At 45.7% G+C, this 25,302-nt stretch overlaps 1 protein-coding gene across 23 annotated transcripts in view; it reads right to left on the reverse strand.

Annotated features, from left to right (window-relative positions):
* LOC115188401 (putative homeodomain transcription factor 2) overlaps positions 1–25,302 on the reverse strand; it is a 112,977-nt gene that overhangs the window by 58,541 nt on the left and 29,134 nt on the right. For all 23 annotated transcript variants that reach the window (XM_029747235.1, XM_029747239.1, XM_029747233.1 and 20 more), the window contains one exon: positions 12,866–12,946. In XM_029747235.1, coding sequence (XP_029603095.1) covers positions 12,866–12,910 — 45 coding nt within the window. In that variant the 5' untranslated portion in view covers positions 12,911–12,946. The remainder of the gene's footprint in view (positions 1–12,865; positions 12,947–25,302) is intronic.

Consider the following 25,302-nt stretch of genomic DNA (forward strand, 5'->3'; position numbering starts at 1 on the left):
ATGGGAGAAACTCCCCAAATACAGGTGTGCCAAGCCTGTAGTGTCATACCCAAGAAGACTTGAGGCTGTAATCGCTGACAAAGGAGCTTCAACAAAGTACTTAGTAAAGGGTCTGAATACATGTAAATGTGATATTTCCGTTTTTTTATTTGCAAACATGTCTAAAAACCTGTTTGCTTTGTCATTATGGGTGTAGATTGATGAGGGGAAATAACTATTTCATCCATTTTAGAATAAGGCTGTATGTGGGCGAAGGCGTAAGGAATCTAGGCTATTTGTTCCTACAACCACAGAGCTGTCAGTCACACCCTAGCTGGCTAAACTCTGCTGTGCTTTACGTCTGAGGTAAAACATTTTCCATCCAGAAGAAAATGTCTGTTTGTGCTGCACCAGAAGGAGCCAGAGACTCAGCTGGAACACTGACACATCTGGTATGGAGAGAGACTCGGCTGGAACACTGACACATCTGGTATGGAGAGAGACTCGGCTGGAACACTGACACATCTGGTATGGAGAGAGACTCGGCTGGAACACTGACACATCTGGTATGGAGAGAGACTCGGCTGGAACACTGACACATCTGGTATGGAGAGAGACTCGGCTGGAACACTGACACATCTGGTATGGAGAGAGACTCGGCTGGAACACTGACACATCTGGTATGGAGAGAGACTCGGCTGGAACACTGACACATCTGGTATGGAGAGAGACTCGGCTGGAACACTGAAACATTTGGTATGGAGAGAGGAAGTATTGCCTTACTAAACACCCCATAGCAGCACAAACACACACACACCCCTTACAACGTGACGGTCACGAACACACATTTTAGGACTAAGAGCTCAGTGACATATTGTAGATTCTACCAACCTAAGGCTGCTTAAAACAGGACATGGAACAGAACAGAATCAACAAGGGGCTTTTTCTAAAACTGTTCCAGTCTCTCAGTCACAACATCGGCCCACAACCACACAGCCTACACCCACACAGCCTACACCCACACAGCCCACAACCACACAGCCTACACCCACACAGCCTACACCCACACAGCCTACACCCACACAGCCTACACCCACACAGCCTACACCCACACAGCCCACAACCACACAGCCTACACCCACACAGCCTACACCCACACAGCCTACACCCACACAGCCTACACCCACACAGCCTACACCCACACAGCCTACACCCACACAGCCTACACCCACACAGCCTACACACAAACATCATTTCAGATCAGTTCCAATGCAACACAATTCTGCACCTATGTGAGAGACGGATGGACACCAGTTTTTTCCATCACAGCTCATACAGTGATGTAGGTCTATTATAGACTTCACTAGCTCATGTGACCTGGGCTAAATAAAACCAACTATCCTAAGCAGGCAAGGCTGGACAGGGACGTGTGACATGACTGGCTCCTGTCAGACTGTCCTTTGTTGAGTCCTAAATGGTACCCTATTCACTATGGGGTCTGGTCAAAAGTAGTGCACTATGTAGGGAGTAGGGTGCCATTTGGAACAGATCCATAGCCCAAATCAGGTGAGGGTTAATGACATCACACTGCAGTGACAGACAGACAGCATTCCAGTCTGGACAGCACCCACCACATAACATACACTCCCACCTTAACAGTCTGGACAGCACCCACCACATAACATACACTCCCACCTTAACAGTCTGGACAGCACCCACCACATAACATACACTCCCACCTTAACAGTCTGGACAGCACCCACCACATAACATACACTCCCACCTTAACAGTCTGGACAGCACCCACCACATAACATACACTCCCACCTTAGCCTTCTAATAAACTGAGTATAAAAAACATTAAGGACACCTGCTCTTTCCATGACAGACTGACCAGGTGAATCCAGGTGAAAGATATGATCCCTTATTGACGTCACTTGTTAAATCCACTTCAAATCAGTGTAGATGAAGGGGGGGAGACAGGTTAAAGAAGGAGTTTTAAGCCTTGTGACAAGACTTGGATTGTGTATGGACAAGACAAGGAGGGTGAATGGACAAGACAAAATATTGAAGTGCCTTTGAACAGGGTCTGGTAGTAGGTACCAGGCACACCGGTTTGTGTCAAGAACTGCAATGCTGCTGGGTTTTTCACACTCAACAGTTCCCTGTGTATATCAATATTGGTCGACCACCCAAAGGACATCCAGCCAACTTGACAGAACTGTAGGAAGCATTGGAGTCAACATGGACCAGCCTCCCTGTAGAGGGGGGTTTATTAGAAACGTGTTTAATATTTGGTATACTCAGTGTATATCATATATCACCCCCGGTATAGCCCAACTCCTAACCAGATATATCACCCTCATTATAGCCCAACTCCTAACCAGATATATATCACCCCCGGTATAGCCCAACTCCTAACCAGATATATCATCCTCATTATAGCCCAACTCCTAACCATATATCACCCTCGTTATAGCCCAACTCCTAACCAGATATATCACCCTCATTATAGCCCAACTCCTAACCAGATATCACCCTCGTTATAGCCCAACTCCTAACCATATATCACCCTCGTTATAACCCAACTCCTAACCATATATCACCCTCGTTATAACCCAACTCCTAACCATATATCACCCTCGTTATAACCCAACTCCTAACCATATATATCACCTAGAGGTCGACCGATTAATTCATAACAATGGGTAATCGGTATTTTTGGGCACCGATTTAAAAAAAAAAAAAAGTAAATTTATTTTATTTATTTACACCTTTATTTAACTAGGCAAGTCAGATTAAGAACACATTCTTATTTACAATGACGGCCTAGGAACGGGGGTTAACTGCCTTGTTCAGGGGGGATTCGTTTTTGCAACGTTCGGTTACCAGTCCAACGCTCTAACCACCTGCCTTACATTGCACTCCACAAGGATTAACAGGCTGACTACCTGTTATGCGAGGGCAGCAAGAAGCAAAGGTAAGTTGCTAGCTAGCATTAAACTTATCTTATAAAAAACGATCAATCTTAACATAATCACTAGTTAACTACACATGGCTGATGATATTACTAGTTTATCTAGCTTGTCCTGCGTTGCATATGATCGATGCGGTGCTTGTTAATTTACATTGAATCCCAGCCCACTTCGACAAACGGGTGATGATTTAACAAGCGCATTTGCGAAAAAAGTACTGTCGTTGCACCAATGTACCTAACCATAAACATCAATGCCTAACAGGAATATTTAGACTTAGTCACCCGTTAGATAAAATACGGAACGGTTCCGTATGTCACTGAAAGAAAAAAACGTTTGTTTTCGAGATGATATTTTCCAGATTCGACCATATTAATGACCCAAGGCTCATATTTCTGTGTGTTTATTATATTATAATTAAGTCTATGATTTGATAGAGCAGTCTGACTGAGCGGTGGTAGGCAGCAGCAGGCTCGTAAGCATTCATTCAAACAGCCCTTCGCTGTGCTTCAAGCATTGCGCTGTTTATGACTTCAACCTGGGGGGGGGTATAATTTGTGGAACGTTCCAACAGGAATCTATTCCAAAAACTTTGTAAATAACAAGGTTTCCAAAAAACAACGCATACAAAGTTGTATAGCGGCAGAATAATATACCGGGTAGGGAGTGGTCTATTTCATTGCGTTTTTCACTCATCACGTTTATTCCGAAAAATGTCTGTCCTCACATGTCTGTTTGCCTATAGACAAACATTAAGAATAAGCTACGTGGTGAGTTGATGCCTATTCGGCAGCTAGTTAGCTAGGTTTGTATGCGTTGCTACTTTGTACGCGTTGTTGGTTGGCAACCTTTTACTTTACGTTTTTTGGAACAGATTCCTGTTGGAACGTTTCACAAATTATACCCACCACTTCAAGCCTATCAACTCCCAAGATGAGGCTGGTGTAACCGATGTGAAATGGCTAGCTAGTTAGCCGGGTGCGCGCTAATAGCGTTTCAAACGTCACTCGCTCTGAGACTTGGAGTAGTTTTTTCCCTTCCTCTGCATGGGTAACGCTGCTTCGAGGGGTGGCTGTTGTCGATGTGTTCCTGGTTCGAGCCCAGGTAGGAGCGAGGAGAGGGACAGAAGCTATACTGTTACACTGGCAATACTAAAGTGCCTCTAAGAACATCCAATAGTCAAAGGTATATGAAATACAAATCGTATAGAGAGAAATAGTCCTATAATTCCTATAATAATATAATAACTACAACCTAAAACTTCTTACCTGGGAATATTGAAGACTCATGTTAAAAGGAACCACCAGCTTTCATATGTTCCCATGTTCTGAGCAAGGAACTTAAACGTTAGCTTTTTTACATGGCACATATTGCACTTTTACTTTCTTCTCCAACACTTTGTTTTGCATTATTTAAACCAAATTGAACATGTTTCATTATTTATTTGAGGCTAAATTGATTTTATTGATGTATTATATTCAGTTAAAATAAGTGTTCATTCAGTATTGTTGTAATTGTCATTATAAATGTTTTTTTTAAATAATCGTCCGATTAATCGGTATCGGCGTTTTTGGGCCTCCAATAAATCAGTAGCGGTATCGGCGCCTAAAAAAAAATCATAATCGGTCGACCTCTAATATCACCCCCGTTATAAACCAACTCCTAACTATATATATCACCCTCGTTATAGCCCAACGCCTGACCAGATTTACTGTATCACCCCCGTTATAGCCCCTGTTATAGCCCAACACCTGACCAGATAAACTGTATCACCCCCGTTATAGCCCCTGTTATAGCCCAACACCTGACCAGATAAACTGTATCACCCCTGTTATAGCCCAACACCTGACCAGATAAACTGTATCACCCCGTAATAGCCCCTGTTATAGCCCAACACATGACCAGATAAACTGTATCACCCCTGTTATAGCCCAACACCTGACCAGATAAACTGTATCACCCCTGTTATAGCCCCTGTTATAGCCCAACACCTGACCAGATAAACTGTATCACCCCTGTTATAGCCCAACACCTGACCAGATAAACTGTATCACCCCGTAATAGCCCCTGTTATAGCCCAACACCTGACCAGATAAACTATATCACCCCTGTTATAGCCCAACACCTGACCAGATATACTGTATCACCCCTGTTATAGCCCCTGTTATAGCCCAACACCTGACCAGATAAACTGTATCACCCCGTAATAGCCCCTGTTATAGCCCAACACCTGACCAGATAAACTGTATCACCCCTGTTATAGCCCAACACCTGACCAGATAAACTGTATCACCCCCGTTATAGCCCCTGTTATAGCCCAACACCTGACCAGATAAACTGTATCACCCCCGTTATAGCCCCTGTTATAGCCCAACACCTGACCAGATAAACTATATCACCCCTGTTATAGCCCCTGTTATAGCCCAGCGCCTGACCAGATAAACTGTATCACCCCTGTTATAGCCCAACACCTGACCAGATAAACTGTATCACCCCTGTTATAGCTCAACACCTGACCAGATAAACTATATCACCCCTGTTATAGCCCAACACCTGACCAGATAAACTATATCACCCCCGTTATAGCCCAACACCTGACCAGATAAACTGTATCACCCCTGTTATAGCCCCTGTTATAGCCCAACACCTGACCAGATAAACTGTATCACCCCCGTTATAGCCCCTGTTATAGCCCAACACCTGACCAGATAAACTGTATCACCCCCGTTATAGCCCCTGTTATAGCCCAACACCTGACCAGATAAACTATATCACCCCTGTTATAGCCCCTGTTATAGCCCAGCGCCTGACCAGATAAACTGTATCACCCCTGTTATAGCCCAACACCTGACCAGATAAACTGTATCACCCCTGTTATAGCTCAACACCTGACCAGATAAACTATATCACCCCTGTTATAGCCCAACACCTGACCAGATAAACTATATCACCCCCGTTATAGCCCAACACCTGACCAGATAAACTGTATCACCCCTGTTATAGCCCCTGTTATAGCCCAACACCTGACCAGATAAACTGTATCACCCCCGTTATAGCCCCTGTTATAGCCCAACACCTGACCAGATAAACTGTATCACCCCCGTTATAGCCCCTGTTATAGCCCAACACCTGACCAGAAAAACTGTATCACCCCCGTTATAGCCCCGTTATAGCCCAGCACCTGACCAGATATACTGTATCACCCCTGTTATAGCCCAACACCTGACAAGGATGTTTCCCCTCTAGGTGTCTGACTGGAAGAGACTGACTCATAATGAATCAGACATTTTGTATTGCACTACCAACTGATGGAAAATACTAGAAGGCTGTTTTAAACACATTCAATTCCAGGAGTGCTAGTTTATTGTGAAGCGCAAAGTAGCTATGCAGGAGCAAAGAAAACACAAGATTACGATATAGGCCTATGGTATTGGAACAGACTAGCGGCCTGTCCAGGGGGTGCACCTGTATCAAGCTGTGTCATGCTACAGAAACAGGAGATAGGCTCCTGCTCCTACGAGCAGCTCTCCTAGGAGCAGTCCTTTTCCCATAAGTGAAACGTCTCGTTGTAAAGGGCATAAAGCCACGAGAGAGAGAGAGAGAGAGAGAGAGAGAGAGAGAGAGAGAGAGAGAGAGAGAGAGAGAGAGAGAAACGGAGAGAGATAAGAGAAGAGAAATTGATAGAAAGACAGATTGCTGGAGAGAAATAAGCAGAAAGACAGACACAGAGGTAGAGATCAATAGAGACATTGCTCTCTGTCTGTCTCTTTCTCTCTCTTGTTATGTCTCTATCCATGTCTCTACCCCTGTGTCTCTGTCTTTCTCCTTACTTTCTTTCTATCCATTTCTCTTCTCCTTCTCTATGTCTCTCCGTTTCTCTCTCCCTCCCTACTGTCTCTCTCTCTCTGCTGAGTCTCTGTCTCAGAGGAGGGCTGTATATTCATGTCATAACATGTTCTGCTAACAGCTAGCAGGGTTGTGTCATTCCCATTCAAACACATGATGAGTTGTTTGGACCTGACTGGCTAAATGACTGACTGCTCTCTATCATTCTCTGCCTGTCCCTCTCTCTCTGTCTTGTTCTGTCAGTCATTTAGCCAGCCAGGTCCAAACAACTCATCATGTGTTTTAATGGGAATGACTCAACCCTGCTAGCTGTTAGCAGAACCTGTTATGACATGAATATACAGCCCTCTGAATCAGCACACCACCTCCTCTGAATCAGCACACCACCTCCTCTGAATCAGCACACCACCTCCTCTGAATCAGCACACCACCTCCTCTGAATCAACACTACCTCCTCTGAATCAAAACACTCCCTCCTCTGAATCAGCACACCACCTCCTCTGAATCAACACACCACCTCCTCTGAATCAGCACACCACCTCCTCTGAATCAGCACACCACCTCCTCTGAATCAGCACACCACCTCCTCTGAATCAGCACACCACCTCCTCTGAATCAACACACCACCTCCTCTGAATCAGCACACCACCTCCTCTGAATCAGCACACCACCCTCCTCTGAATCAACACACCACCTCCTCTGAATCAGCACACCACCTCCTCTGAATCAGCACACCACCTCCTCTGAATCAGCACACCACCTCCTCTGAATCAGCACACTACCTCCTCTGAATCAACACACTACCTCCTCTGAATCAACACACTACCTCCTCTGAATCAACACTAGCTCCTCTGAATCAACACTAGCTCCTCTGAATCAACACTAGCTCCTCTGAATCAACACTAGCTCCTCTGAATCAAAACACTAGCTCCTCTGAATCAACACACTACCTCCTCTGAATGAACACACTACCTCCTCTGAATGAACACACTACCTCTGAATCAACACACTACCTCCTCTGAATCAACACACTACCTCCTCTGAATCAACACACTACCTCCTCTGAATCAACACACTACCTCCTCTGAATCAACACTACCTCCTCTGAATCAACACTAGCTCCTCTGAATCAACACTAGCTCCTCTGAATCAACACCAACTCCTCTGAATCAACACTACCTCCTCTGAATCAACACTACCAGCTCTGAATCAACACTACCTCCTCTGAATCAACACTACCTCCTCTGAATCAACACACTCCTCCCTTTGAATCAACACACTACCTCCTCTGAATCAACACACTCCTTCCTCTGAATCAACACTACCTCCTCTGAATCAACACACTCCCTCCTCTGAATCAACACTACCTCCTCTGAATCAACACTACCAGCTCTGAATCAACACTACCAGCTCTGAATCAAAACTACCAGGTTTGAATCAACACTACCTCCTCTGAATGAACACTAGCAGCCCTGCTCAGAATAGTCGTCATGATAGTCCTCTATGGGGAGGCTGACAGGGAAACATTAGGGTGCCATTACACCACCAGGATAATAATGCCTGGCTCTTTCACTGCTCTTTACTTCATTGAAAAGACCAATAGACTCATACAGACCTTCCTATTTGATCCCTAACTAGTAACAGACAACAGCATACCTTAATCATCTAGCCTGAATAGAAGAATTGCTCGGCCTGCTAACTGTCTGAATTGCCGTGTCCCCAGTCAGCCCAACCACTCACTGGACCCATATGTTCACTTGGCTACGCATGCCTCTCTCTAATATCAGTATGCCTCATCCATTACTGTCCTGGTTAGTGATTACTGTCTTATTTCACTGTAGAGCCTCTAGCCCTGCTCAATATGCCTTAACCAACCATGTTGTTCCACCTCCTACATATGCGATGACATCACCTGGTTTAAACGTCTCTAGAGACTATATCTCTCTCATCATTACTCAATGCCTAGGTTTACCTCCAATGTACTCACATCCTACCATACCTCTGTATGTACATTATGCCTTGAATCTATGCTATCGTGCCCAGAAACCTGCTCCTTTTACTCTCTGTTCCGTACGTGCTAGACGGCCAGTTTGTATAGCCTTTAGCCGTATCCTACACCTCCTCTGTTCCTCTGGTGATGTAGAGGTTAATCCAGGCCCTGCAGTGCCTAGCTCCACTCCTACTCCCCAGGTGCTCTCATTTGTTGACTTCTGTAACCATAAAAGCCTTGGTTTCATGCATGTTAACATTAGAAGCCTACTCCCTAAGTTTGATTTACTCACTGTTTTAGCACAGTCTGCCAACCCGGATGTCTTAGCCGTGTCTGAATCCTGACTTAGGAAAACCACCAAAATCCCTGAAATCTCCATCGCTAACTATAACATTTTCCGCCAAGATAGAACTGCCAAAGGGGGCGGTGTTGAAATCTACTGCAAAGATAGCCTGCAGAGTTCTGTATTACTATCCAAGTCTGTACCCAAACAATTCGAGCTTCTACTTCTAAAAATGCACCTTTCCAAAAACAAGTCTCTCACTGTTGCCGCTTGCTATAGACTTCCCTCTGCCCCCAGCTGTGCCCTCGATACCATATGTGAATTGATTGCCCCCCATCTATCTTCAGAGCTCGTGCTGCTAGGTAACCTAAACTGGGACATGCTTAACACCCCAGCCTTCCTACAATAGAAAGCTTGATGCCCTCAATCTCACACAAATTATCAATGAACCTACCAGGTACAACCCCAAATCCGTAAACACGTGCACCCTCATAGATGTCATCCTAACTAACTCGCCCTCCAAATACACCTCTGCTGTTTTCAATCAAGATCTCAGCAATCACTGCCTCATTGCCTGCATCCGTAATGGGTCTCCGACCAAACGACCACCCGTCATCACTGTCAAAGGCTCCCTAAAACACTTCTGCGAGCAGTCCTTTCTAATCGACCTGGCCGGGGTATCCTGGAATGACATTGACCTCATCCCGTCAGTAGATGATGCCTGGCTATTCTTTAAAAGTGCCTTCCTCACCATCTTAAATAAGCATGCCCCACTCAAAAAATGTAGAACTAGGAATAGATATAGTCCTTGGTTCATTCCAGACCTGTCTGCCCTTGGCCAACACAAAAACATCCTGTGGCGTTCTGCATTAGCATCGAATAGCCCCCGTGATATGCAACTTTTCAGGGAAGTTAGGAACAAATATACACAGGCAGTTAGAAAAGGTTAGCTTTTTCAAACAAAAATTTACATCCTGTAGTACTAACTCAAAAAAGTTCTGGGACACTGTAAAGTCCATGGAGAATAAGAGCACCTCCTCCCAGCTGCCCACTGCTCTGAGGCTAGGAAACACTGTTACCACCGATAAATCCACTATAATTGAGAATTTCAAAAAGCATTTCTCTACAGCTGGCCATGCTTTCCAACGGGCTACCCCTACCCCGGTCAACTGCCCGGCACCTCCACAGCAACCCGCCAAAGCCCCCACCATTTCTCCTTCACCCAAATCCAGATAGCTGATGTTCTGAAAGAGCTGCAAAATCTGGACCCATACAAATCACCCGGGCTAGACAATCTGGACCCTCTCTTTCTAAAATAATCTGCTGAAATTGTTGCAACCCCTATTACTAGCCTGTTCAACCTCTCTTTTGTATCGTCTGAGATTCCCAAAGATTGGAAAGCTGCCACGGTCATCCCCCTCTTCAAAGGGGGAGACACTCTAGACCCAAACTGCTACAGACCTATATCTATCCTACCCTGCCTTTCTAAGGTCTTCGAAAGCAAAGTTAACAAACAGATTACCGACCATTTCGAATCCCACCATACCTTCTCCGCTATGCAATCTGGTTTCAGAGCTGGTCATGGGTGCACCTCAGCCACGCTCAAGGTCCTTGATATCATAACCGCCATCGATAAAAGACATTATTGTGCAGCCATATTCATCGACCTAGCCAAGGCTTTCGACTGTCAATCACCACATTCTTATTGGCAGACTCGACAACCTTGGTTTCTCTAATGATTGCCTCGCCTGGTTTACCAGGCGATAGAGTTCAGTGTGTCAAATCGGAGGGCCTGTTGTCCGGACCTCTGGCAGTCTCTATGGGGGTGCCACAGGGTTCAATTCTTGGGCCAACTCTCTTCTCTGTATACATCAATGATGTTTCTCTTGCTGCTGGTGATTCTCTGATCTACATCTACGCAGACGACACCATTCTGTATACTTCTGGCCCTTCTTTGGACACTGTGTTAACTAACCTCCAGACGAGCTTCAATGCCATACAACTCTCCTTCCGTGGCCTCCAACTGCTCTTAAACGCAAGTAAAACTAAATGCATGCTATTCAATCGATCACTGCCCGCACCTGCTCGCCTGTCCAGCATCACTACTCTGGACGGCTCTGACTTAGAATATGTGGACAACTACAAATGCCTAGGTGTCTGGTTAGACTGTAAACTTTCCTTCCAGACTCACATTAAGCATCTCCAATCCAAAATTAAATCTAGAATTGGCTTCCTATATCGCAACAAAGCATCCTTCATTCATGCTGCCAAACATACCCTCGTAAAACTGACCATCCTACCGATCCTCGACTTGTTATCTATAAAATAGCCTCACACTCTACTCAACAAACTGCATGCAGTCTATCACAGTGCCATCCGTTTTGTCACCAAAGCCCCATACACTACCCACCATTGCGACCTGTACGCTCTCGTTGGTTGGCCCTCGCTTCATACTCGTCGCCAAACCCACTGGCTACAGGTTATCTACAAGTCTCTGCTAGGTAAAGCCCCGCCTTATCTCAGCTCACTGGTCACCATAGCAGCACCCACTCGTAGCACGCGCTCCAGCAGGTATATCTCACTGGTCACCCACAAAGCCAATTCCTCCTTTGGTCGTCTTTCCTTCCAGTTCTGTGCTGCCAATGACTGAAACGAACTGCAAAAATCTCTGAAGCTGGAGACTCATATCTCCCTCACTAGCTTTAAGCACCAGCTGTCAGAGCAGCTCACAGATCACTGCACCTGTACATAGCCCATCTGTAAACAGCCCATCTATCTACCTACCTCATCCCCATACTGTATTTATTTATTTATTTATCTTGCTCCTTTGCACCCCAGTATCTCTACTTGCACATTCATCTTCTGCACATCTACCATTCCAGTGTTTAATTGCTATATTGTAATTATTCGCCACCATGGCCTATTTATTGCCTTAACTTACCTCATTTGCACTCACTGTATATAGACTTTTTGTTTTCTTTTGTGCTACTGTATTATTGACTATATGTTTTGTTTATTCCATGTGTAACTCTGTTGTTGTTTGTGTCGCACTGCTTTGCTTTATCTTGTCCAGGTCGCAGTTGTAAATGAGAACTTGTTCTCAACTAGCCTACCTGGTTAAATAAAGGTCAAATAAAATACATTTAAAAAAATAAGTTATGCATACAAATATTTAGAGTATTACTGTATCAATCAAGTAAAACACTAATAAATATGTTTCTTGACCTGAATAAAAGCGGTCCTGTTTTCATCCTATTGAGACCCTGGCTGTGATCTATGATGTAATGTAGACGGTACTGAGCGGTGGCTCAGCCACAGTGAAGGACGCAGGCAGGACACAGAGACGTACACAACAACATTAATAATAGCCTCCATCTCTGTCTGTCCAGGACCAGGGATCTGTTACATCAGTGCTGGCCACACACCTCAGCATAAGAACAGGCTTACTGTGTGTTGCTTGGTTACAAAGCCTACAGCTAAAAAATAATGACTTGATGACTCCTGTCTGTCTGTCTGTCTGTCTGTCTGTCTGTCTGTCTGTCTGTCTGTCTGTCTGTCTGTCTGTCTGTCTGCCTGCCTGCCTGCCTGCCTGCCTGCCTGCCTGCCTGCCTGCCTGCCTGCCTGCCTGCCTGCCTGCCTGCCTGTCTGTCTGTCTGTCTGTCTGTCTGTCTGTCTGTCAACAGTGTTTATTTTCTCTCTCTTCACTCCTGAGGTAAAATAGACACGGGATCCTGTTGGAAGGAATCAAGCAATCAAAGTAGGTAAATAGAAGAGAAACAAGAGGATTCTTACCTTCTTCTGGTACCAGACCACAGCATCTCGCACTCTGGACGCCATTTACATGTCAGAGGTCACCAGCTGGGGCATTTTAGGCTGTAAAACGGAGAGAACGAGAGAGAGAGAGAGATCCGTCAATGAGGAGTCTGTGTTACTCCGCAGAGCTTTTAAAGCCTCTACCTGCTGGGCAGGTGTGTCATGCTCTGTGACATCACACACACACACACACACACACACACACACACACACACACACACACACACACACACACACACACACACACACACACACACACACACACACACACACACACACACACACACACACACACACACACACACACACACACACACACCTCATTAATAGTGGGGCGAGCCTTTGAGAAGGAACAGGCAGTCTCTCTCTTGACAGTACCTTGGCTCCCGCGACATACACACACACGCGAAGTAGAGAAGCTAATTAGGAAGCTGGCAGTGCTGTGTTGCTGCCACCATCCTATTCATATTCAATACCAGACACACAGAACGGTCAGCAGAGAAGCTGGTCTGGTCAGAGCTCAGACTGAGGGGAGTTACTCTCTCTCTCTAAACAGATGGGCTGTTATGTGAAGGGGAGTTAGTCTCTCTCTCTAAACAGATGGGCTGTTATGTGAAGGAGAGTTAGTCAGTCTCTCTCTAAACAGATGGGCTGTTATGTGAAGGGGAGTTAGTCTCTCTCTCTAAACAGATGGGCTGTTATGTGAAGGAGAGTTAGTCAGTCTCTCTCTAAACAGATGGGCTGTTATGTGAAGGGGAGTTAGTCTCTCTCTCTAAACAGATGGGCTGTTATGTGAAGGGGAGTTACTCTCTCTCTCTAAACAGATGGGCTGTTATGTGAAGGGGAGTTACTCTCTCTCTCTAAACAGATGGGCTGTTATGTGAAGGGGAGTTAGTCTCTCTCTCTAAACAGATGGGCTGTTATGTGAAGGGGAGTTAGTCTCTCTCTCTAAACAGATGGGCTGTTATGTGAAGGGGAGTTACTCTCTCTCTCTAAACAGATGGGCTGTTATGTGAAGGGGAGTTACTCTCTCTCTCTAAACAGATGGGCTGTTATGTGAAGGAGAGTTAGTCAGTCTCTCTCTAAACAGATGGGCTGTTATGTGAAGGGGAGTTAGTCTCTCTCTCTCTAAACAGATGGGCTGTTATGTGAAGGGGAGTTAGTCTCTCTCTCTCTAAACAGATGGGCTGTTATGTGAAGGGGAGTTAGTCTCTCTCTCTAAACAGATGGGCTGTTATGTGAAGGGGAGTTAGTCTTTTTCCATCTGACAGTGACCGAGTTTGGGAAACCCTGGTCTAGGTACTGTTTCAAGTACACTACGGTGTTTTCAAGTACACTCGGACGTTTCAAGCCTTTATCTGATGAGCAGATGTTTCTGGGCGGTGCCTTCTTTATTTCTGCTGGCTCTGCACAATATCTGTGTGTGTGTGACACCGCTTCTCATTCAGCACACACACATTCTGTGATGAGTCTCCTCCACCTTTAGCGTTTGATTGAGCCTGGCATTGTGTGCTAGATGGGCGGTGTACGGGGTTGGCACTTTTGGGACTATTATATTCCACCAGGCAAGCGTAGTCAAGCGCAGTTATTTGGAAGAAAACAAATGTTATTTGAACCCTGGTCTGATGGCAGTTGGTTCCCCTCCAGAGAACTGTAGTGGTCCAGGAAGAAGTGGTGTTCCTAGAATATAAATACTATTTCTCACAGAGACTATTTATAGCTAGTAGGAAATGTCTGTTTTTCTTAAAGAGAGGTCTCATTCCTGACTGATTACACTGTTGCTAGGATGCTCCTCCCAGTCCAATCCTTCTGCTCTATTTCTCTCTCTGTGTGTGTGTGTGTGTGTGTGTGTGTGTGTGTGCGCGCGCACACACCTGGCAACGACATCAAAAGGAGATCCTCCACTTCAAAACACACAGCTTCCATGTCGTTGTGGCTTAAGAACCGAGCTTTGAGAGGTAGATAGGATGACGCCAGAGAATCAGATCACAGTGATCTGTAGTGATGACATATGAGGTAGATACCTAGTCCCCAGGCGGCACCTGGCATCCTGTTCAGGAGGTCTAAACAGAACAGAGCTGTTTATATCTATGATGCCCCACAGTGAGCCAGCAGGGCTAATAGAACAAGAGAGACTGTAGTATCACACAGTGAGCCAGCAGGGCTAATAGAACAAGAGAGGCTGTAGCATCACACAGTGAGCCAGCAGGGCTAATAGAACAAGAGAGACTGTAGCATCACACAGTGAGCCAGCAGGGCTAATAGAACAAGAGAGACTGTAGTATCACACAGTGAGCCAGCAGGGCTAATAGAACAAGAGAGGCTGTAGCATCACACAGTGAGCCAGCAGGGCTAATAGAACAAGAGAGACTGTAGTATCACACAGTGAGCCAGCAGGGCTAATAGAACAAGAGAGACTGTAGCACCACACAGTGAGCCAGCAGGGCTAATAGAACAAGAGAGACTGTAGCACCACACAGTGAGCCAGCAGGGCTAATAGAACAAGAGAGACTGTAGCACCACACAGTGAGCCAGCAGGGCTAATAGAACAAGAGAGGCTGTAGCATCACACAGTGAGCCAGCAGGCTAATAGAACAAGAGAGACTGTAGCATCACACAGTGAGCCAGCAGGCTAATAGAACAAGAGAGACTGTAGCATCACACAGTGAGCCAGCAGGGCTAATAGAACAAGAGAGACTGTAGCATCACACAGTGAGCCAGCAGGGCTAATAGAACAAGAGAGACTGTAGCATCTTAGACTGAGATAACAGAGGTCTCTCTCGTCGTGTTTACACTTGACACTTACATGCAACTTCTGCTATCAGAATACAAAGATCGCATTGAAAAGACTGGTCTCGATGCACCAGTCACGTTGTGGTCTGCTTGTGTTCAGATCTGTCTGACCACTTCAGGAGCTGGTCAGGGATGCATTGTGTGGATTTCTCCTCAGCCTTGATGCAATCAGGCTACCGAAAGCGCATAAAGTATGTGACATCATCAGCACTCGTCCCACAAGTCTCCGAGAGGCACCTTTTCATTTTAATGTTGGAGAAATCCGTTCCTAGTGTGTGAGGAACATGTTTGCTGGCCTCATAAATGCAAGCCAGATAGCTAATATTTAGAATATTTGTTGTCAGACAGAGGAGGGATTCAGCCTGTAGTCTGTAGCTTCATTAATACACTCAAACACTCTCTCACACTGTCCCACACAAAGATGAACAGGCATTCACACACATTCACAAAGATGAACAGGCATTCACACACATTAACACACATTCACACACATTAACACACATTCACACACATTAACACACATTGATTGGACACTCCGGTCCGTGAGCAGAAGGCTTTTCACTTATTCTGTGATGAGTGTTTTTACTGCAGGGTTTTTCATTTTACGAGCTCCTCGCTGAAGGAGTGTTGAGAGACAACGAGACAGAAAATACTTATTGTTGAGTAGTTAGGCTACCTGGGCTAAATCTGAACGTGATTCCCAGTATTTCAGGTCATTGCCTGTTCTCTCTAGCTAAGCCCCCTTTCATCCAGAAATGATACTGTTGCTTTAAAGAGATTAAACGTCATCATTCAATGTTTTTGTTTTTGCTCAGAAAGAAATCCCTAAATTATGTCTATGTTGCATGTTGCTTTTCTCTCATGCCGGATTAATCCAAATAAAAAGTTAAATCCCCAACCAGTCATTATTCACGTGCTATATGTAGACTATCATGGCTCTGGGACAGCCAGTCATTATTCACCTGCACACACACACACACACACACACACACACACCTGGGGGAGCAGAGACCAGGCATGTGTGGGTACTAGTAGTGTGTGTGATTCAGCAGAGACCAGGTTTGTGTGTGTGTGTGTGTGTGTGTGTGTGTGTGTGTGTGTGTGTGTGTGTGTGTGTGTGTGTGTGTGTGTGTGTGTGTGTGTGTACAGCACATCCCCTCATATCTCACTCAAAACAAATAACAGCAGTATCCATATAAAGACTGCCTTCAGGTTAATCTCTTGTGGATTGACGATGTAATCTGACCAAATTACACAAAATGTTAATCCTGGGTTACCTTCAGGTCAACTCATCCAATTACAGTTAGGGCTAAATATTACTGGGAAAGGGGATACCTAGTAACCCAAAGGTTGCTGGGTCGAATCCCCGAGCTGACAAGGTAAAAATCTGTCGTTCTGCCCCTGAACAAGGCAGTTAACCCAGTGTTCCCCTGAACAAGGCAGTTAACCCACTGTTCCCCTGAACAAGGCAGTTAACCCACTGTTCTCCTGAACAAGGCAGTTAACCCACTGTTCCCCTGAACAAGGCAGTTAACCCACTGTTCCCCTGAACAAGGCAGTTAACCCACTGTTCCCCTGAACAAGGCAGTTAACCCACTGTTCTCCTGAACAAGGCAGTTAACCCACTGTTCCCCTGAACAAGGCAGTGTTCCCCGGGCGCTGAAGACGTGGATGTTGATTAAGGCAGCCCCCCCACACCTCTCTGATTCAAAGGGTTAAATGAGGAAGACACATTTCAGTTGAAGCCATTCAGTTGACTAGGTCTCCCCCTTTTCCTTTGTCAGATGCACAACTGAATGAATTCAACTGAAATGTGCCTTCCGTATTTAACCCAACCCTTTTGAATCAGAGTGGTGCTGGAGGCTGACTCAATCCACATCATCAGCACCGTATTTAACCCAACCCTTTTGAATCAGAGTGGTGCTGGAGGCTGACTCAATCCACATCCTCAGAACCGTATTTAACCCAACCCTTTTGAATCAGAGTGGTGCTGGAGGCTGACTCAATCCACATCCTCAGAACCGTATTTAACCCAACCCTTTTGAATCAGAGTGGTGCTGGAGGCTGACTCAATCCACATCATCAGCACCGTATTTAACCCAACCCTTTTGAATCAGAGGGGGGATTTGAACCAGTGACTTTCGGTTACTGGCCCAACACTCTTAACCGCTAGGTTACCTGCCACCTGTCACACTGTCAGGTATTTTGAGGAGCAGGACCCGGATTCACAAAACCTTATCTGCCATTTTCCCTTTAACTTTAGACTCATGAAGAATGTAAAGCAAAGTTGCTATTCCTCAACAAGGACATTGGAAATGTTCTTATTTAATGTACTATATTTCTCCTTAAATACGAAAGCTATCTGGGAATTAAGAATATTTCCAAGAAGAAATCCAATAACTTTATTTTCAAGGATCTAATTTATTCTTAACTTTTTCTTAAGGAGAAAACATTAGAAATAACTAGGGAAGTACATCTCTCCTTTCAAGATGATTTGATAAGCATCTAGATACATGGGCTCCGATACGATACAGCAATGATAACCATCTAGATACATGGGCTCCGATACGATACAGCAATGATAACCATCTAGATACATGGGCTCCGATACGATACAGCAATGATAACCATCTAGATACATGGGCTCCGATACGATACAGCAATGATAACCATCTAGATACATGGGCTCCGATACGATACAGCAATGATAACCATCTAGATACATGGGCTCCGATACGATACAGCAATGATAAGCATCTAGATACATGGGCTCCGATACGATACAGCAATGATAACCATCTAGATACATGGGCTCCGATACGATACAGCAATGATAACCATCTAGATACATGGGCTCCGATACGATACAGCAATGATAACCATCTAGATACATGGGCTCCGATACGATACAGCAATGATAACCATCTAGATACATGGGCTCCGATACGATACAGCAATGATAACCATCTAGATACATGGGCTCCGATACGATACAGCAATGATAACCATCTAGATACATGGGCTCCGATACGATACAGCAATGATAACCATCTAGATACATGGCTCCGATACGATACAGCAATGATACCATCTAGATACATGGGCTCCGATACGATACAGCAATGATAACCATCTAGATACATGGGCTCCGATACGATACAGCAATGATAAGCATCTAGATACATGGGCTTCCGATACGATACAGCAATGATAACCATCTAGATACATGGGCTCCGATACGATACAGCAATGATAACCATCTAGATACATGGGCTCCGATCGATACAGGCAATGATAAGCATCTAGATACATGGGCTCCGATACGATACAGCAATGATAACCATCTAGATACATGGGCTCCGATACGATACAGCAATGATAACCATCTAGATACATGGGCTCCGATACGATACAGCAATGATAACCATCTAGATACTGGGCTCCGATACGATACAGCAATGATAACCATCTAGATACATGGGCTCCGATACGATACAGCAATGATAAACCATCTAGATAATGGGCTCCGATACGATACAGCAATGATAAACCATCTAGATCATGGGCTCCGATACGATACAGCAATGATAACCATCTAGATACATGGGCTCCGATACGATACAGCAATGATAACCATCTAGATACATGGCTCCGATACGATACAGCAATGATAACCATCTAGATACATGGGCTCCCGATACGATACAGCAATGATAACCATCTAGATACATGGGCTCCGATACGATAACAGCAATGATAACCATCTAGATACATGGGCTCCCGATACGATACAGCATGATAACCATCTAGATACATGGGCCTCCGATACGATACAGCAATGATAACCATCTAGATACATGGCTCTCGATACGATACGCAATGATAACCATCTAGATACATGGGCTCCGATACGATACAGCAATGATAACCATCTAGATACATGGGCTCCGATACGATACAGCAATGATAACCATCTAGATACTGGGCTCCGATCGATACAGCAATGATAACCTCTAGATACATGGCTCCGAGACGATACAGCAATGATAAACCATCTAGATACATGGGCTCCGATACGATACAGCAATGATAACCTCTAGATACTGGGCTCCGATACGATACAGCAATGATACCATCTAGATACATGGCGCCGATACGATACAGCAATGATAAGCATCTAGATACATGGGCTCCGATACGATACAGCAAGATACCATCTAGATACATGGGCTCCGATACGATACAGCAATGATAACCATCTAGATACATGGGCTCCGATACGATACAGCAATGATAACCATCTAGATACATGGGCTCCGATACGATACAGCAATGATAACCATCTAGATACATGGGCTCCGATACGATACAGCAACGATAACCATCTAGATACATGGGCTCCGATACGATACAGCAACGATAAGCATCTAGATACATGGGCTCCGATACGATACAGCAATGATAACCATCTAGATACATGGGCTCCGATACGATACAGCAATGATAACCATCTAGATACATGGGCTCCCGATACGATACAGCAATGATAACCATCTAGATACATGGGCTCCGATACGATACAGCAATGATAAGCATCTAGATACATGGGCTCCGATACGATACAGCAATGATAACCATCTAGATACATGGGCTCCGATACGATACAGCAATGATACCGAGACATGGCTTCCTCCATCTAGATACATGGGCTCCGATACGATACAGCAATGATAACCATCTAGATACATGGGCTCCAATACGATACAGCAATGATAAGCATCTAGATACATGGGCTCCGATACGATACAGCAATGATAAGCATCTAGATACATGGGCTCCGATACGATACAGCAATGATAACCATCTAGATACATGGGCTCCGATACGATACAGCAATGATAAGCATCTAGATACATGGGCTCCGATACGATACAGCAATGATAACCATCTAGATACATGGGCTCCGATACGATACAGCAACGATAACCATCTAGATACATGGGCTCCGATACGATACAGCAATGATAACCATCTAGATACATGGGCTCCGATACGATACAGCAATGATAACCATCTAGATACATGGGCTCCGATACGATACAGCAATGATAACCATCTAGATACATGGGCTCCGATACGATACAGCAACGATAACCATCTAGATACATGGGCTCCGATACGATACAGCAATGATAACCATCTAGATACATGGGCTCCGATACGATACAGCAATGATAACCATCTAGATACATGGGCTCCGATACGATACAGCAACGATAACCATCTAGATACATGGGCTCCGATACGATACAGCAACGATAACCATCTAGATACATGGGCTCCGATACGATACAGCAACGATATGTTTAGTTTGAACTGATTCCGTGCGATTCGGTTTGATCAGTGGAACGAATCGGTGCAATTCGGTTAAACTCAATATAATTTTTTTTTGTTTGTTGCATGAACACACATTTTCCATTTGAAATATCTGAATATCTGCTGCTGTTGGGAGGTTAGGAGCTGGTCTCTCTGAGCTGGTCTCTCTGAGCTGGTCTCTCTGAGCTGGATCTGTCTGTTGGATCTGTCTGAGTTGGATCTGTCTGAGCTGGTCTCTGAGCTGGTCTCTCTGAGCTGGTCTCTCTGAGCTGGGTCTCTCTGAGCTGGGTCCTCTGAGCTGGTCTCTCTGAGCTGGTCTCTGAGCTGGGTCTCTCTGAGCTGGGTCTCTCTGAGCTGGATCTGTCTGAGCTGGTCTCTCTGAGCTGGTCTCTCTGAGCTGGTCTCTCTGAGCTGGTCTCTTTGAGCTGGTCTCTTTGAGCTGGATCTGTCTGAGTTGGATCTGTCTAAGCTGGTCTCTCTGAGCTGGTCTCTCTGAGCTGGATCTCTCTGAGCTGGTCTCTCTGAGCTGGTCTCTCTGAGCTGGTCTCTCTGAGCTGGTCTCTTTGAGCTGGTCTCTTTGAGCTGGATCTGTCTGAGTTGGATCTGTCTAAGCTGGTCTCTCTGAGCTGGATCTCTCTGAGCTGGTCTCTCTGAGCTGGTCTCTCTGAGCTGGTCTCTCTGAGCTGGTCTCTCTGAGCTGGTCTCTCTGAGCTGGATCTGTCTGAGATGACTTCTACAAACTGTCTGTGTGTAGGTAGGTACCTGAGCAGGGCCATACGGCAGGCTGAGTATCTACCACCCCACTATCAGATTAGAGGTTGGGGCAATTTCAGCCTTTTCTGCTCAACTAACCTAAAATGGAGGTAGATCTGTGTCACAGCCTCACAGTCCCTTTATAGAGAGGGATAGACAGAGTGAAAGACACCATGAAAAGGGCTTCAATAACAGGATGTTCACTCCTCTGGTCTAAACCTTTCAGGTTAAGGTCCAAATGGCACTCAATTCCCCTATATAGTGCACTACTTTGACCAGGGTCCATAGGGCTCTGTTTAAAAGTAGTACACTATATAGGGAATAGGGTACCGTTTGGGACTCTCAACCAGTCTCTCAGTGGACCTGTAAGTAGGTCAGGGCAGAATAACAAACCGGGTGCTGGGGGAACATAAAAATAGATTCCTGAACCTCTTACCCCCTACAGAAGGCTATCTCTCCAGGAACAGGGTTGGAGTTAAAACCTACAGGAGGGTATCTCTCCAGGAACAGGGTTGGAGTTAAAACCTACAGGAGGGTATCTCTCCAGGAACAGGGTTGGAGTTAAAACCTACAGGTCCACTACAGCCTCTCCCCTTCCTCCTCTCAGCCTCTCCCCCTCCTCCTCTCAGCCTCTCCCCTTCCTCCTCTCAGCCTCTCCCCCTCCTCCTCTCAGCCTCTCCCCTTCCTCCTCTCAGCCTCTCCTCCTCCTCCTCTCAGCCTCTCCCCCTCCTCCTCTCAGCCTCTCCCCCTCCTCCTCTCAGCCTCTCCCCCTCCTCCTCTCAGCCTCTCCCCTTCCTCCTCTCAGCCTCTCCCCCTCCTCCTCTCAGCCTCTCCCCCTCCTCCTCTCAGCCTTTCCCCCTCCTCCTCTCAGCCTCTCCTCCTCCTCCTCTCAGCCTCTCCTCCTCTCAGCCTCTTCCCCTCCTCCTCTCAGCCTCTCCTCCTCCTCCTCCTCTCAGCCTCTCCCCCTCCTCCCCTCCTCCTCTCAGCCTCTCCTCCTCCTCTCAGCCTCTCATCCTCTTCCTCTCAGCCTCTCCTCTTCCTCTCAGCCTCTCCTCCTCCTCCTCCTCTCAACCTCTCAGCCTCTCATCCTCCTCCTCTCAGCCTCTCCTCGTCCTCCTCCTCTCAGTCTCTCAGCCTCCTCCTCTCAGCCTCTCCCCTCCTCCTCTCAGCCTCTCCCCCTCCTCCTCTCAGCCTCTCCTCCTCTCAGCCTCTCCTCCTCCTCTCAGCCTCTCCTCCTCCTCCTCTCAGCCTCTCCTCCTCCTCTCAGCCTCTCCTCCTCTCAGCCTCTCCTCCTCCTCCTCTCAGCCTCTCCTCCTCTCAGCCTCTCCTCCTCCTCCTCTCAGCCTCTCCTCCTCCTCTCATCCTCCTCCTCTCAGCCTCTCCTCCTCCTCCTCCTCTCAGCCTCTCCTCCTCCTCTCAGCCTCTCCTCCTCCTCCTCTCAGCCTCTCCTCCTCCTCTCATCCTCCTCCTCTCAGCCTCTCCTCCTCCTCCTCCTCTCAGCCTCTCCTCCTCCTCTCATCCTCCTCCTCTCAGCCTCTCCTCCTCCTCCTCCTCTCAGCCTCTCCTCCTCTGTGACTTACTACCAGAGATCAAACCACCAATATCACTACCACGTGCCGCTACTTGGATGGGTTAAGAAAGGGATGAAAAAGGAGAGAACCAGACTGAGAAGGAGTGTTCAGGTCCCTGCCAATCAAAACCATCTGGATTCCATTGCAGCCATGGACAGCGTAGTTCAGTGTGTGTGTGTATGTTGGAGTACTGCCGATTGAAACAGGTCAACACTGTAGATGTGGAAATGACAGAGAACCATACGAGGGGCCAGGCCTCTAACTGTTCTGACACCATTGGGGTGTTAACTGCAAGCTAGGGTGGTCTCCTTGTCTAGCTACCTCATCATTGTGTTATGGTTTCAGAACATCACTCTGGACAGTGCAAAACAGAACATCAAACTACATGTTTGTCCAGGTGGCCAGTGCTGATTGTGATTTCTGGGTGTGACTATGAATATGAAGTGCTCTCACATTGTACAGTACAGAACAGTACTATTAGCCTAGCTGTAAACTACACCATGTACAGTATAGCACTATTAGCCTAGCTGTAAACTACACCATGTACAGTACAGCACTATTAGCCTAGCTGTAAACTACACCACGTACAGTATAGCACTATTAGCCTAGCTGTAAACTACACCACGTACAGTACAGCACTATTAGCCTAGCTGTAAACTACACCACGTACAGTACAGCACTATTAGCCTAGCTGTAAACTACACCACGTACAGTACAGCACTATTAGCCTAGCTGTAAACTACACCACGTACAGTACAGTAACAGTACTATTAGCCTAGCTGTAAACTACACCACGTACAGTATAGTAACAGCACTATTAGCCTAGCTGTGAACTACACCACGTACAGTACAGTAACAGTACTATTAGCCTAGATGTAAACTACACCACATACAGTACAGTACAGCACTATTAGCCTAGCTGTAAACTACACCACGTACAGTACAGCACTATTAGCCTAGCTGTAAACTACACCACGTACAGTACAGCACTATTAGCCTAGCTGTAAACTACACCACGTACAGTACAGCACTATTAGCCTAGCTGTAAACTACACCACGTACAGTACAGTAACAGTACTATTAGCCTAGCTGTAAACTACACCACGTACAGTATAGTAACAGCACTATTAGCCTAGCTGTGAACTACACCACGTACAGTACAGTAACAGTACTATTAGCCTAGATGTAAACTACACCACATACAGTACAGTACAGCACTATTAGCCTAGCTGTAAACTACACCACGTACAGTACAGCACTATTAGCCTAGCTGTAAACTACACCACGTACAGTACAGCACTATTAGCCTAGCTGTAAACTACACCACGTACAGTACAGTACAATTACCCTAGATGTAAACTACACCATGTACAGTACAGCACTATTAGCCTAGCTGTAAACTACACCACGTACAGTACAGCACTATTAGCCTAGCTGTAAACTACACCACGTACAGTACAGTAACAGTACTATTAGCATAGCTGTAAACTACACCACGTACAGTACAGTAACAGCACTATTAGCCTAGCTGTAAACTACACCATGTACAGTACAGAACAGCACTATTAGCCTAGCTGTAAACTACACCACGTACAGTAACAGTACAGAACTGCAGTATTAGCCTAGCTGTAAACTACACCACGTACAGTAACAGTACTTCTGTAAACTACACCACATACTGTACAGTAACAATAAATGTACTGCTGTAAACTACACCAAGTACAGTACAGCACAGTACTGCTGTAAACTACACCACGTACAGTAACAGTACTGTGTAAACTACACCAAGTACAGTACAGTAAATGTACTGCTGTAAACTAAACCATGTACAGTTCACCATTGCTGTAAACTACACCACATACTGTACACTGTACCACGTACAGTAACAATATTTCTGTAAACTACACCATGTACAGTACAGTA

The sequence above is a fragment of the Salmo trutta genome, unplaced genomic scaffold (genome assembly GCF_901001165.1).
Source record: "Salmo trutta unplaced genomic scaffold, fSalTru1.1, whole genome shotgun sequence".
NCBI classification, from domain to species: Eukaryota; Metazoa; Chordata; class Actinopteri; order Salmoniformes; family Salmonidae; genus Salmo; species Salmo trutta.